The sequence below is a fragment of the Apium graveolens genome, chromosome 3 (assembly GCF_009905375.1).
Source record: "Apium graveolens cultivar Ventura chromosome 3, ASM990537v1, whole genome shotgun sequence".
Taxonomy (NCBI): domain Eukaryota; kingdom Viridiplantae; phylum Streptophyta; class Magnoliopsida; order Apiales; family Apiaceae; genus Apium; species Apium graveolens.
This window is the reverse complement of record NC_133649.1, coordinates 145,835,591-145,849,082: the sequence shown is the minus strand read 5'-3', so window position 1 is coordinate 145,849,082 and position 13,492 is coordinate 145,835,591. Positions and strand designations below refer to the sequence as shown.

The window sequence follows — 13,492 nt, the reverse complement described above, 5'->3', positions numbered from 1 at the left end:
AACATCAAATCCCTACAAAGTTTAACAGATGACATAAAGAAGTAAAACAAACTAACAAAAATTATCTCACATATCCTTTGGCAGAGCCAACAGCAAGCTGCTTTAAGTCTTGTCTCATGTTGAAAGATAGCACACTGCCATTGACTTTTAAAAGCTGAACACTACGTACGATGTGATTGTTTCCTTTCCTTGAACTTCCTGGAAATAATGAAAGTCAATGTTTAACAAAATCTTATTGGGAACTTTAAGCACATCTTTACTGCAAAATGCAAATTCATATAAAGCAATGGACTAAATTTTTCAGTCATCATTTTCTTCATACACTTTGCCAATTATAAGTATCCAAAGTCATTTACCAAATTATGGACTGAGTAGAAAACATTAACCTAGATTGAATACGCCAATTAGAAAACTCTAAATCAACAGACACATAGATGTGAAATGGTATTAACTTGTAACCAAATGCTATATAACTGGGGTGGCAATATGGAAACTGTTGTGTATATGTTGTGTACTTGATGATTTCATGAACAAAACACCTTGGTAGATTTTACTTAGTGAAAATATGTAGCACTCGACGGATAAGGTTTATAGTCCCGACGGATGACTCGATATAGTCCCGACGGATGATGACTTATTATCCATCGAGTGAGTAGCTTATGTAACAATAAGTCTGTAGCACATTTCTGCATACACATTGTTTAGAATCTGTAGTAGTACTTACGTCATGTTGACTTTAGTTAGATATGCAGAATAGGTTGATTAATTGTACATAGATGATGTCTTGTAATTCTGCACAAGTGAAATGAAGTCAAGTGCCTGATTGCTACCCGACGGATAAACAACAATGAATTCGACGGATGATCAACAACCCGACGGATGATCAATAACTCGACGGATGATCTTGAACCCGACGGATAAAGAATTCAAATATCTGTTGACAGTGACAACACAGTCACATGCGTCGAGTGGATACAAATGGAATGTGGTAGCCTATTCAACTGAGTTTTCAAGAACAAAGAAGCATTGCCATTTTCATGCTATTATGAAGATATTCAAAGATGCTGGAATAGAGTAATGAAGTAGCATTGTAATAGACTAGATAGTTTTTGTTTTATTATCCTGTCTCATTACTTTGTAATCTTGGTGATATATAAACCAAGAAGTAGCAACTAAGGAATAATCTGAGAAATAAGCAGAGAAACATTTGTAAGCATAATTCTAAGCATTTCTCTGCATTCTTAGTTGTTCAATATTTGTAAGCAGCTGTAAGCTCTTTGCACACAGAGTTCTCTCGATATATATTATATATCTCTGGTGGAATCATTCAAATCCACCAGAAAGTTTTCAAAGACTATTGTTTTTAATTACTTCTGTTTTGATTCATTTAAGTAACTATTCCGCATTGTGCTAATCAATTCACACTTATATATATATTCGAGTTAGAACATTTTTATTTCAAGAAAAAGTTTCAAGAATTCCATTCAACCCCCTTCTGTAATTCTTGTCATATTGTTAAGGGACTAACAGAAACTAAATACCTTGAAAGGACATGAAGCTGCTCTCTGCCGAGAAAGGCTCAGGTTTAAATTTAAAAATCCGTACCTGCATGAAAAGAGAATAGCAGTATAGAAGTGTCCAAACGATCATCATAATCTGCTGAACATATAAAATTGAGGACACTTAACCATTCCACTTTGATCCCCAGAAATGAGGAGCCTTGAGTTGATATCAAAGTATAATGCTGTGACGGGAACACCATTTGATGATGCATCATCATCACTCTGCATAGGGTACAGTCATAGATTAAGTAAGAACTTGAGGAAAATGATCAACATTTTGGACATTATCCTAATTCTAGCTTTTTTTGTTTTTGTTTATTCTTTTACTAGTTGCTTTAAGTAAGAACAAAAATTTAAAGTTTTAAGGCCACAATGTAGTTAGCTAAAAATTTATTTCCACTCAGTTCATACTATAATCCAATTTCTGAACAATAAAATCTTAATCATAAATAACATGAAGAATGATCAAATGTCCATAGCTTAGAATAAAGAGAAACTTCGTGAAAGGTAGATAGGTAAAATGTTCTAATAGTACATACCTGTTGAGTTAATGAAAACATTGGTGAGAATAGTGGGCATGACACGTCCCAGAAGCATATAGTCCCATTAGTGTGTCCTGTTATGTACATGTGCTTAAAATCTAAGAACCTGTTAAAGTTGGCTTTCTTCGAGCTGGATCCGTCCTTCTGCCTTGTGTCATATGCAAAAAGCGTTGGAATGTGTTTTGCAAGCGTAAGGTAATCCTACACAAATACTGAAGTAAGGATCACCACTAAACCTAAATGCTTAGTCATGAAAATCGGTGATGATGAGGAGATTACCATCGTACCTCATTCGCTGTACCTAACATGTACTGATTGTCTGATATGAATTTTGCTGTGGTGATGCTTGAATCCGCAAATGACAGCCTAGCCCTTATCTCCTTGGGAAGTGATGGTGGCGACCTAGATTGGCACTGTAAAAGGTACTTTTCGATCACATTATCATCATAGACATAAGCACAACCTGATTTCCCCAGCAGAAGCAAAGAATCTTGGTAGTTCTTGCTTTGCACAGTGGAAGTTGACATGATCTCCATGTCAACACAAAGCTCAGGTGGATGAAGCCCAAACTTTGTTGTCCGAGAATCAATGTGTTCATCAAGCAAAACTACCTGCAAACAGGAATTTTTATTTATATATAAAAACAAAGCAGAAGTGAGTTTTTATTTAAAAATAACAGAGCTAAGACTAACACATCTGTGTATCAAATTTCAAATATACCTGTAACGAATTGGAAGATAAAAAATCTGAGGATCCCAATACATACAACCGACTTGCTTTTCCTTCTGGTAAAACCCACTTTATTGATGCAATAGGTATTTTTTCAAGTTTATAACCAAGATTTAGTTTATGAACTGGAGAACTCTGTTTACTACATAATTCTAGTTCTTTATCAAAATTTAAGGCAGATGGAAAACCCCAAATATAAATATCTCCATTGCTGTATCCAGTAACTAATTTGCCTCCAAATGGGCAAGCCCAGCATGCAGCTGTTACTTTCTTTGTTTCATGGTTCACTGATTGTAATACAGTACCACCGCTTGTAAAGATGGCTTTACTACCATGTATATCCCATAATGTAATGAAACCGTCTCTATATATTATAACAACCCTGCATCAACGTAGATCGAAGATGAGAGTCAGATAATGTCACAGTAATACTGTCCTGAACCCTTGATATAGAAAGTAGTCATATAACTGAACCGAGACCTATAGCATCAACTTTATGCGGATCCCGGAAGGGTTTAATAATAATTAATATCTCAAACAATTATTTAAGCCAGACAAGGCTGCTTCAATTATAAACAGGAAGCTACTCTAATCCATGTATGTGTGAGCTTTGGAAGGTCAACATCTTTGCCACCACCCTTGTCCATGACTGTCTATAACATAAAGATACGTTAGCTTAGATGAAAAACAAACTATCAACACATTGACTACCTCTTAGTTTCAGCTCTTGGTTGAGGCAGTATATACATTACAGCACTGTCATCAGCAACATCAGTTGAATTACCTATGCATTTGATTCATCCGTCAAATTGAAAGAAAAACAAATACAAATTGATGACTTCGTGGAATTAAACAAAAGAAGCACCAGCTTTGACAATGAAAGGAAGGTTTCAAGTAAATCCTGACTTAATTTTAACTGAAAGAGGGAATCAACTTTCTAGTAAGAACATAAAATATCAAATTTGATTGCAGATTACTCCTATCATATAATTCTATGCAAAATGATCAGTGGTTTTTGAGCATGAAATCCTTGCAGATGTTTTAAAACTATATTATAGCAAGACCTTGTTTTATTTAATGGGATTATGTACTTGGACTAATGTGTTATTTGCTCTAATTTTATACTACAATTAGTCTTCAATTAATCCCATTTTCTTTACTGGGTTTAATAATACCTAGTGACAGAGTGGGATTATAAGCCATGTTATTTCACAATTACAAATGACATGAATAAGAGGGTTACTAATAAGAATAAAAATTTAAGGGCCAGTCACCCCAAAGTGAACTAGAAAAAGATTAAAATAGTCCCACAGACTGGACAAGAAGATCAAATGTGACAAAACGAGTGCAACTTCTAATTGTCCAGAGATTATAATTTTTGCAAGCAAACATAAGTAATGATTTAGTCCAGCAAATAACAAAGAGATTTAACTGAAATAGATTAAGATGTTGTTTTGTTCTAATAGGTTTTGACTATTGAGATACAAATGTTCGTGTGCCAGTAAACTCACATAGTTCAAAGAAGTTATGCATTTCAATTACGAGAAGACAAGTGGTTTACTTAACATATTAAGATGCATGTTACATCTCCTTTAGATAACAAGCTTCTAGCAGAGTATATTAAGCATTTAAACTATATTAGCTGCAGGATTGATGATTTGTTTAGCTGTATCTCCACCATTTAACCATTATACAAATAAACTTATAAGACAACCTCCAAAAATAAACAATTTAATCAGTAAATCCTAAATAGAGCATGTATGAGGACATGGAAAAATCAGATATAGACCACGCTATTATAGATTGCTAAAAAATTTCTCTTACCATGAGATGCTGAAAATGGTATTCGGTATTCCATTTGTACTAATTTACATGATTCTCTATCAACTTTGCAAACTGATATATTACCAACTGAATCTCCAATATACCTGCCAAACACATTAGATATTTTTATAAGACCCTTCTTGGAAGCGTTTCACATATTATCATATAGTTAAGGATTCTTACATGTATTCAGTATGTGGACTAACAGAAATGGAGGTGAGTTCTTCTTTAAAAATATGTACACAAGTCAAGAATTTTCTGTCTATGTCCCAGACCTATGTAGAATAAATTATAGGAAGAAGAATGCAAATAATGGCTGACTCAGTTTTCATCAGTATATGATAAAAAGAAAAGTAAAGGACATATCATTGCAAATAAGCTCAGGATCCTCAGAGGACTTGCCTCAATATGATTATTAATATTTATATTTAAAAGAATGCCTTCACTCTCCATAAACTGCAACACAAAGGCCAAAATAAACAAAATTATAATAACGTTGTAATATTATCCAGAATAATAGTAATCTGTGGCTGCAATTGATTCTTTCATTTTCTGAACAGACCGCTAGCACATTTTATATGATAGACAAGAACTTCAAGAAATATAAATGCAGAGCAACTAACTTGCATAAACTTGCTTGGTACTGATTCCGAAGATTCAAGCAGGGTTTGAGAATGACCATTTCCAAATAATTTGATGCGCCCATCTCTGATAAAATGGTGCTGACCAAATTAAGTGATAAACAGCAAAATGAAAGCATAATAACTTATAAACATTGTTACAGTGCATGATGTCGAGTAAATCTGATTGTCTAAGAAAATTGTGAATATATAATTCCGGTGCTATAAAATCTGTAGATAATTAATTCCATTTAAATAAGTTGCTGAATAGGAAATTTAAACATGACAGAGCATTTGATCATGGATACAATGCAAAAAATTAATAATATGCAGTCATGAATTGCGATTTACTAGAAATGAAAATCTTACTTGGTGGATATAGCAAGTATCTTATGAGTAGAGTCATATGCCAATATGGAACATCTTGACGGGATGCCATAATGAAAAACCATACGAGGGTTTACATCTTCGGATTTCAAAGAATCTGAGTTCCCACCAGGCTATAAAACAATATTTTTAACAAAAAAAAAAGAATAATAGATATTAGCAACCTGAAAAATGGGTTACTCTTTAGATCTACAAATTCGCATAATATAGGGGCCATACATCTGCTATGGATCTATTTATTCTACCTTGTTTCTACTGACAAATACTAGTCAGAGGGTTCAGTCTATATGCGTGCATAAGTGAGGAGTAAAAGTAGAAATAATGGTTGAAGTGAACGTGTTATAGATTTAGTAGGGAAGAATTATTAAAAGAAGGAAGGCTTTTCTTATAGCTGTTACTAGAAAGATATATATATATATATATATATGTCAAAATGAATATTGTCAATACAACACTTAGTAATCAAAGCAATAATGATTGGCTGAATGACATATTAGCAACTTATGTGACGGATAATCATATTAACCGTCAAAAATGAAAATGCACTTGAAAATATTAAAAAACAAATAAAGATATATATGGTGTGAAAATCATTCTTTTCTTATAAACCTTTCAGCTTACTAGTGTTATAATAAGATATCAATAGAAAGTCATATTTTTCGAACAAGTACCGTAGCTTTAGTTTTGCATGACTTCAGTAAAAATTGGTACTTTTTCTATAATTTATTGTTTGCAATTTCTACTTTCAATGTAGTGTCTTCTACACTGGATGAAGTCCAAGCTACGCCACTGCTGTTGCCAATTCATTGAATACATGACATTATGATATATTTTCAATTTAACGATCTAATCACAAGTTCTAATCCATAAGAAGCAACTGAAACTTTTGTTTTAAGTATATCTAAAAAATATCTCAATAAGACTTTTTAAATTAGAGAAGCCTTGCCAGCACATCTTGGTTCAGGTTATGAACAATTACTCAGGTAGACGTGGCTAACATTATTTTTCCTGATAATCTAAATATATTATTTACTCTGGTAGAAAAAGCTCATGCAATTAATTTACAGTCATAAATAGCACTAATGCACTCAACATCTCCCGTCAATACTTGTTATAACAGTTTCAGTTGATATAAAAGTGTGGTTAAAGAAGCCACTTCTTTAAGTGAATCAAGTAAAAAAATTATATATTAATAAAAGTTTTGCTAACATTAAAAAAGTAAAATAGCTTTGCTGTCACTTGGTCTCTTCCAAAGGTACTGCAAAACTTCAGCCTAGAAGATGGGTGCTAGAGTGAAATATGCAATGCTTCTAAATCCAGAAAAGATAAAAGGAAATCTATTATGGTTGTATAGTCTTCTACTAAGTAATCTAGTATACTAAGGGTGGATATTGCCTCTTTTTAGGTGACTGTTAATAACAAAATGACTGCCAATTTGAGAACCCAAAGTGACATTAAAGAGTCTTGATCTAATTTACAACAAAAATTAATAAAGGAAAATACATGGAGTGGCAATACGAGAAATAATATCCCCCGCCAACTATATTAGAAAAAATAGAACATAATGGATTTAAGAGAGGAAAAGAATGATTGATCTATTTATTACTAAAACCCCAATCAAGAATAACAATGAGTACATTCTCTTTTATTTAATATTGCGTACCTTGCTAGGTAGGTCATAAGTGTATCATGTATATATAACTAGAGATCATACTTACCTATGACAGCCAAGAAATCCTTATCCTCACCACGCAACTAACTACTCCCCATGGGCAAAGAAAAAGTATTTTGATTCTAGTAACATTCATTGCTTTGTTTATAATATCTTATATGGGTTAGGTTTGTCAAAACTATTTTTCTATTCTAAGAAATTTAATAGAACAAAGCTTCCTCTTATTGAATAATAAGCTTACTTTAAGGTAGTTTGTCCTAAAAATAACTAATACTAAATCCTATTACCTCTAACATGGGTCTCACTCTCACATAGTATATACTAACTACATATTATGATAACATATACATTTCCTTTATAGTGAAATATGCTAATCAGATGGAATACAATTACGAAGCCTTTTGCAGTCCAATATTCAACTTCTTATTTCATCAAATCAAGTAAACATCATAATCAAACAACAAATTATGCTATTAAGGAAACCGATTTCTTTAAAATAGTAATTGCAGTCACAAATAGTATCACAAATCATCATCCTCTTAAAATTTCGAAACAAACTGCATAGAGTTGCAGCACAAAATAAACACTCACTTAGTTACATTAACAAAATCAAACCAATACAATTATACAAACAACAACAGAATACAAGTCAATAAATCGAAAAAGAACTTAAAATGAGGGAACAACTTCAATTTAGCATGTAATATCAATCCAACTAAAAAGCATTGTTCATCACAAATTCAAAGTAACAATCACAGTGATTGATAACTCATTCACCATCATTCATTTAAAAGTAAAAATCAAGTAATGTGTATGCGATCAGCCAATCAGAGCAAAACAATTTTTTTAAAAAATATCTACACACAGATATAGGTGTTTGATAGAAATGAAGTTGAATAAGTACCTTCTTAAGAGAAGCCTTCTCGACAAGTTTCTTGACAAACATAACGAAGAAGATCTGATCAGAATGTTTCAAATGAGAGATATAAAGATGGGAACTTATATTGTATAATTTGCTTTGTGAGTCTCGCCGAGAGAGAGAGAGGGAGAGAGAGAGAGAGAAATGTTTAGCTTGGATTTAGTTTTGACTTGAACATGGACAAACAGTGTACAGGTGGTGTTTGTCTCTTTTCTTTTATTTTCGCTGTTTTTTAGTTTTATGTCGGAAATACACGTGGCAATTGATTAGAAGATCAGATTTTGTTTAAAGGGTCTGATTTATTACCAGCTGTGGAAACCGTCAAGGTTAATAGGAGGATCGCGAGAGAGATAATCACAAATTTACATACATGAATTTACGTCTGTGTGTCCCATTCGAGATCCGATCACAATTTTATTTAAATGCTTTGTATTAAATTGAAAGTAGTATTTGGTATGCAATCGTTTCCGACTATACTGTTAAAATTTTGTCTGCATCAAATTGAGGCGTATTATTTATTAAGTACCCTCCCCAAAAAATGAAAGAGATATTAAAGATTTTTTTATTCACAAAATTTTATTATTTAACTAAAAATATGTCCAACCAATTTATGGGCCCTAATCAAAATTAAAACTACCATAAGATGAGATTCCCCGAAATTTAGACAGTAAAATTTTTATTCTCTTAATTTCAGGAAAAGAAAAAAACGGCTAATACTTTCCCCCCAAATTTAGAGCAAATTTCATTAATAATTTGAAAGATACTAAATAGGTACAAACCACCAACTAAACATGCAACTAAGTTGAAAAACAAATTAAATAACTACATAATTAGCCTCTTTGTTCCCGGATTATTTAACTAACTGAATACAAATAATCTAAAAATTAAAAAATGAAGATAATGGTTTCCCGAGAAATGTAGCATGCACGTTCATACGACTCAGTTGCACTAAACTTATAGGTCTCATGTTATAAACAAATATTTTTTGTCAGAGGTGAACACGTGCAATTTTCACCAACGTTCCAAACGCACCTCAACTATCTAACTACTGGTCACCAGCTATAGATTTGTCGAAAATGTTGTTGATCCGAGATATCCAGATTTCCCAATACAACGTAAAATTCATTTTTAACACATCCACCACATCATACAAAGCGAGACATGTCGTATAAAGCGAGAAAATAAAACACACAAATAATAATTCAAACAGAATGAAACAAAAAAAAAACTCAAAATTCAAAGATCTCGAAATGACACCAAATTTTAATATGTTATTAGACCGGAGATTTTGAATCCAAAAAGTGAGTTTTATTATAAAATTTGAGCTCTTACCTTAGTAGATCTAATTACTAAAGTAAAGAACTCAAATGGAGTTTCGAGTTTTGTTGTAGAACAAAACTCGATTTTATTGAAAATCAAGCAAACAAAAAGAGGATGTTTATTGAAAGAAAATTAAAAAATAATAAAAAAGTTGTGGATGGATAAGGGGCGGCTAGGAATTGAGATGTGTATAAAAGAAAGAGGGAATTTAGTTAGGAAGAAACGTGGATGGAGATGGAAAAGGAGATGGGTAGAAGAGGTGGAAAAAGAGATGGGGTGGCTGACTCTCATGAGATGGTAAATCCTATATCAGATATTCCACTATTCCACGTGTACATTTTAATTATGCATGTTTACATACAGATTTAACATACATCGCTTTGACTTTTCTAAGAGCACCATTTATCAAAGTTAGCTACTCTATTTTCTTCAACTCACCAGATTTCCAACATATATGACAGCCAACTACTCCATTAGTTTTAAAAAACGCCTAATACTTATAATTAGTTAGCAATGTATGTCTATCCTGATTTCTGCAAAACATAACAACCAAAATTGAAGAGAGCAAAAAATATAAACGACCCATAAATGAAAAAAACTATTTTAATTATCATGCAAAAAATGACATATCATATGCTAATACATAGAGTTGGGTAATGATTGTATAAGCGCTAAATTGGAAAGGATTGACAAAAATGAAAGTATACCATTCTAAAAAATGAGTTAAATATTTACAAAAAATAATGCAAGTAAATTTGAGAAGAAAAAACTCGGTTACATTAATATCGTATAATCTTATAGTCCAGACCTAATGTATTGTAATTAGGGCTGTAATGTATTGACCTAATGTTTGAGCCGAATCCTTTAGTGTTCATGTTTCAGCTCGTTAAAAATATATCGAACTCAAATTTTTATTGAGTCAAAATTTTTGTTTGTGTATCGACTTATTACGAAAAATGTTATTTTCGAACACGTTCACGAACAGCTCACAGACTATTCATTTTACGAACTCATTCTCAAGATTCCTAAATTTTTGCATGAGTTTCATTTATTTTTAATAAAATTTCAAAATTTTTAAAACTCTTACAACCCTAACAAATAAATTTTAATATTTAGCATAATTTTAATTAAATTACGTTATTTTTATTTAAATAATGATATATACAAACTAATTGAATACATGAATATAAGTTATATAAAATAGTTATATATTTACCATCCGAACATGCATTATAATATAAATTCTATAATATAAAAAATAATAAATGAATTAAATAAATTGGTAATTTTAATTATAGAATTATATACACACAATTATTAACTAATTATAGTGTCATAAGTGTCTGCTCATAACTGTTTTAGGAGTATGTATAATGTAACTAATAATTCATACACTTATTCACGAGTTATATCAACGAGCAAGTTCACGAATATTACTCACGAACCATATTTACGAACTGGTTGACAAACTTTGTAATCGAACTTGTTCGCGTAATTTCGAGCCGAACTATAATGTGCTCATATTCAGCTCATTTGCAAACCAAAACTTAAAATTATGTTCATGTTTGACTCGTTTATAAATCGAACCGAACTCGAGCTGAACTTTTTCGTGCCGAACACCGAAGTGTTTATTAGCATATCAACTCATTTACAGCCCTAATTGTAATAACAAGAAGTTCATAATAAGTGAAAATTAGTACATACATTGTAGAGGAATCATGGATGTAACACCCCCAGATCCGGGGTCGGGGATCCGAGTCGTCACGGTCTTTCTTTCCACAATATCACTTCACTTAATTAATAATAATAACCTTATGCTGTGACCCCACACTAACACACACCACAACCCGTTATAGTCTCAGAGATGAAATTGAAATAAGTACAAGTCTTTGAATCCACAATTTAAAAGTTATTACAACCCAAAACGATTACTTGATAAATTTACAGTTAATTGCCATTATCTGCCACAAGTTATAATTATACATAATTGATTCTCAAAAGTAGAATGCCTGATCTACCAATGGATCTACCTCTGCAGCTATAGCAGCCACAACATCATCGGGAAGACGCGGGACGCTTCCCACGCGCTTGCGCTGGGTCTGCTGGAGTCTGGCCATCTTTCCTAACTGTTGTTGTGTGATGAAGAAATAAAGCAAGAGTGAGCCTTACAGCTCGCAAGATAATATATAGTGATAACAATAATACAAGTATCTAAATGGATACTTACTAAAATTCTTTATCATGAGTAAGGTAATTACTTACTGGATATAAGTTTTAAAAGAAGATGAAGTTACCAATTACTTCACTATACTTATACCATTTTTTTTGAAATCTACTTGAACTACTACTGTTCGAAGTATAATAAGATTCACGAGGTCATCCCATAGATGAGACCACAAATAAAACTTGAAAATATTTGATCTTTGAAATATTTTGAAAAGAAATGAAGTTACGAGATACTTCATTCAATGGATACACCAATAAAAATGTTTGACCCTGTCAATGCTTCGGCAACCACCCATTAGTAGCCTTTCGATCGAAATGCTACGGGTAGTGTTGCAGAATTATCCAAATGGATGATGAACTCATTACGGGAGTTTGCCGCGCCAGGAAGACCACTTACAATGATCAGTCGTAGTAGTACAACCCCACCATTTTCTACATGTAGAGGAGAACCTGTCGGATTTACTTGTCAACCGAACACTGAACTCCTAAGGAATAGACCGCCTTAGCGGAACTTCCAGGCCATTTGGGCCAATATAATAAGGCTGGGCCGGCGCCACTCGACCACTTACGCCACTCCTAGTTCAGATGAAATCCATGACTCTGAAACGTAAAGCTCGTTCCCCCTTTCCCCAAGTAGAACTTGTTGATACGGCTCCACCAATAAGTCGTATCTAGTTGGAAAGGAAAACTCACCGATATTTCCCAGGCGATGCCTGTTAATGGATTAACTTGTTCCAAGAATTTTACTTCCCGAGTGTTGGGTAAGTAATCAATTCATTTAACAAAACAGCAACCTTGTTGCGAATATAAAACACACCACAGAGCCGGATCCCTCAGGTTTTGAGCGAGTATTTAAATTCCCTAAAAAGGAAGATCTTAAATATAAAATGAGTTTTGGGATCCGCTTTATCTTTTAAAAATCATTTTGAAGACTCGAAAACACTTTATAGAGTGTTTGGAGTAAAGCTGATTTAATGAAGTAAATCAGTCCCCAGAATATTTAGAAAATAACTGAATATTATTATTTAAATAATATTCCCATATAGAATAATCTTTATAAAAATAATTGAAGTAAAAGTATTAAAACTTATACTTGAAATGAGTATTAAATAACCAAAGATATACTTATATGAAAGTACTATCTTTATTTGAATAATCGAAAATAAGTTTGATTATTTACACCTTATTCTTTAATAAAATAAAGAACAAATCTCAGCAAATAATCGGAGTCATAGATCCTCAAATGAATATTCAAAAATATTCATTAAACAATATAAACTGAGTCATAAGCCCTCGAATGAATATTCAAAATAATATTCAATTAATATAAAATAAAAGGAGTCATAAGTCCTCGAATGAATATTCAAAATAATATTCATTAATAAAATAAAGTTAAAGTTATCGAATAAACCTTATTCGATTAATAGTTTTGAAAACTATGACCATATATATATATAAGTATAAATATATATATATATATTTATATCCATATATACAAAATCTACTAGGGATCCTCGACTCCCGGTTTTAGAAATATTTTCACCTTTGGGTCCCTATACTAAGGGTATATGCAAATTACCGCTATCCTCTAGCATATGTATTATCAACTGAATCAACAGATATATATATGGAAAGAATGCGAAACAGGCATGCATATATATATACCATAGCAGCATGCTTCAATATATAAC

At 32.3% G+C, this 13,492-nt stretch overlaps 1 protein-coding gene across 7 annotated transcripts in view; it reads right to left on the bottom strand.

Moving 5' to 3' along the window:
- The window catches only part of LOC141712819 (uncharacterized), a 32,580-nt gene extending 24,133 nt beyond the window's left edge, over window positions 1-8,447 (bottom strand). For 5 of the 7 annotated variants that reach the window (XM_074515898.1, XM_074515899.1, XM_074515895.1 and 2 more), the window contains exons 1-13: window positions 8,241-8,445; window positions 5,647-5,777; window positions 5,281-5,365; window positions 5,060-5,113; window positions 4,841-4,932; window positions 4,658-4,761; window positions 3,545-3,617; window positions 2,825-3,215; window positions 2,392-2,715; window positions 2,102-2,305; window positions 1,689-1,784; window positions 1,542-1,605; window positions 71-198 (exon numbers count right to left, since the gene is read on the bottom strand). In XM_074515898.1, the coding sequence (XP_074371999.1) occupies window positions 71-198; window positions 1,542-1,605; window positions 1,689-1,784; window positions 2,102-2,305; window positions 2,392-2,715; window positions 2,825-3,215; window positions 3,545-3,617; window positions 4,658-4,761; window positions 4,841-4,932; window positions 5,060-5,113; window positions 5,281-5,365; window positions 5,647-5,777; window positions 8,241-8,282 (1,788 nt within the window). In that variant the 5' untranslated portion in view covers window positions 8,283-8,445. Of the gene's footprint in view, window positions 1-70; window positions 199-1,541; window positions 1,606-1,688; window positions 1,785-2,101; window positions 2,306-2,391; window positions 2,716-2,824; window positions 3,216-3,544; window positions 3,618-4,657; window positions 4,762-4,840; window positions 4,933-5,059; window positions 5,114-5,280; window positions 5,366-5,646; window positions 5,778-8,240 lie in introns of all 7 variants that reach the window. The other 2 variants (XM_074515901.1, XM_074515900.1) reach the window with 2 other exon arrangements.
- Window positions 8,448-13,492: the final 5,045 nt, after the last annotated feature.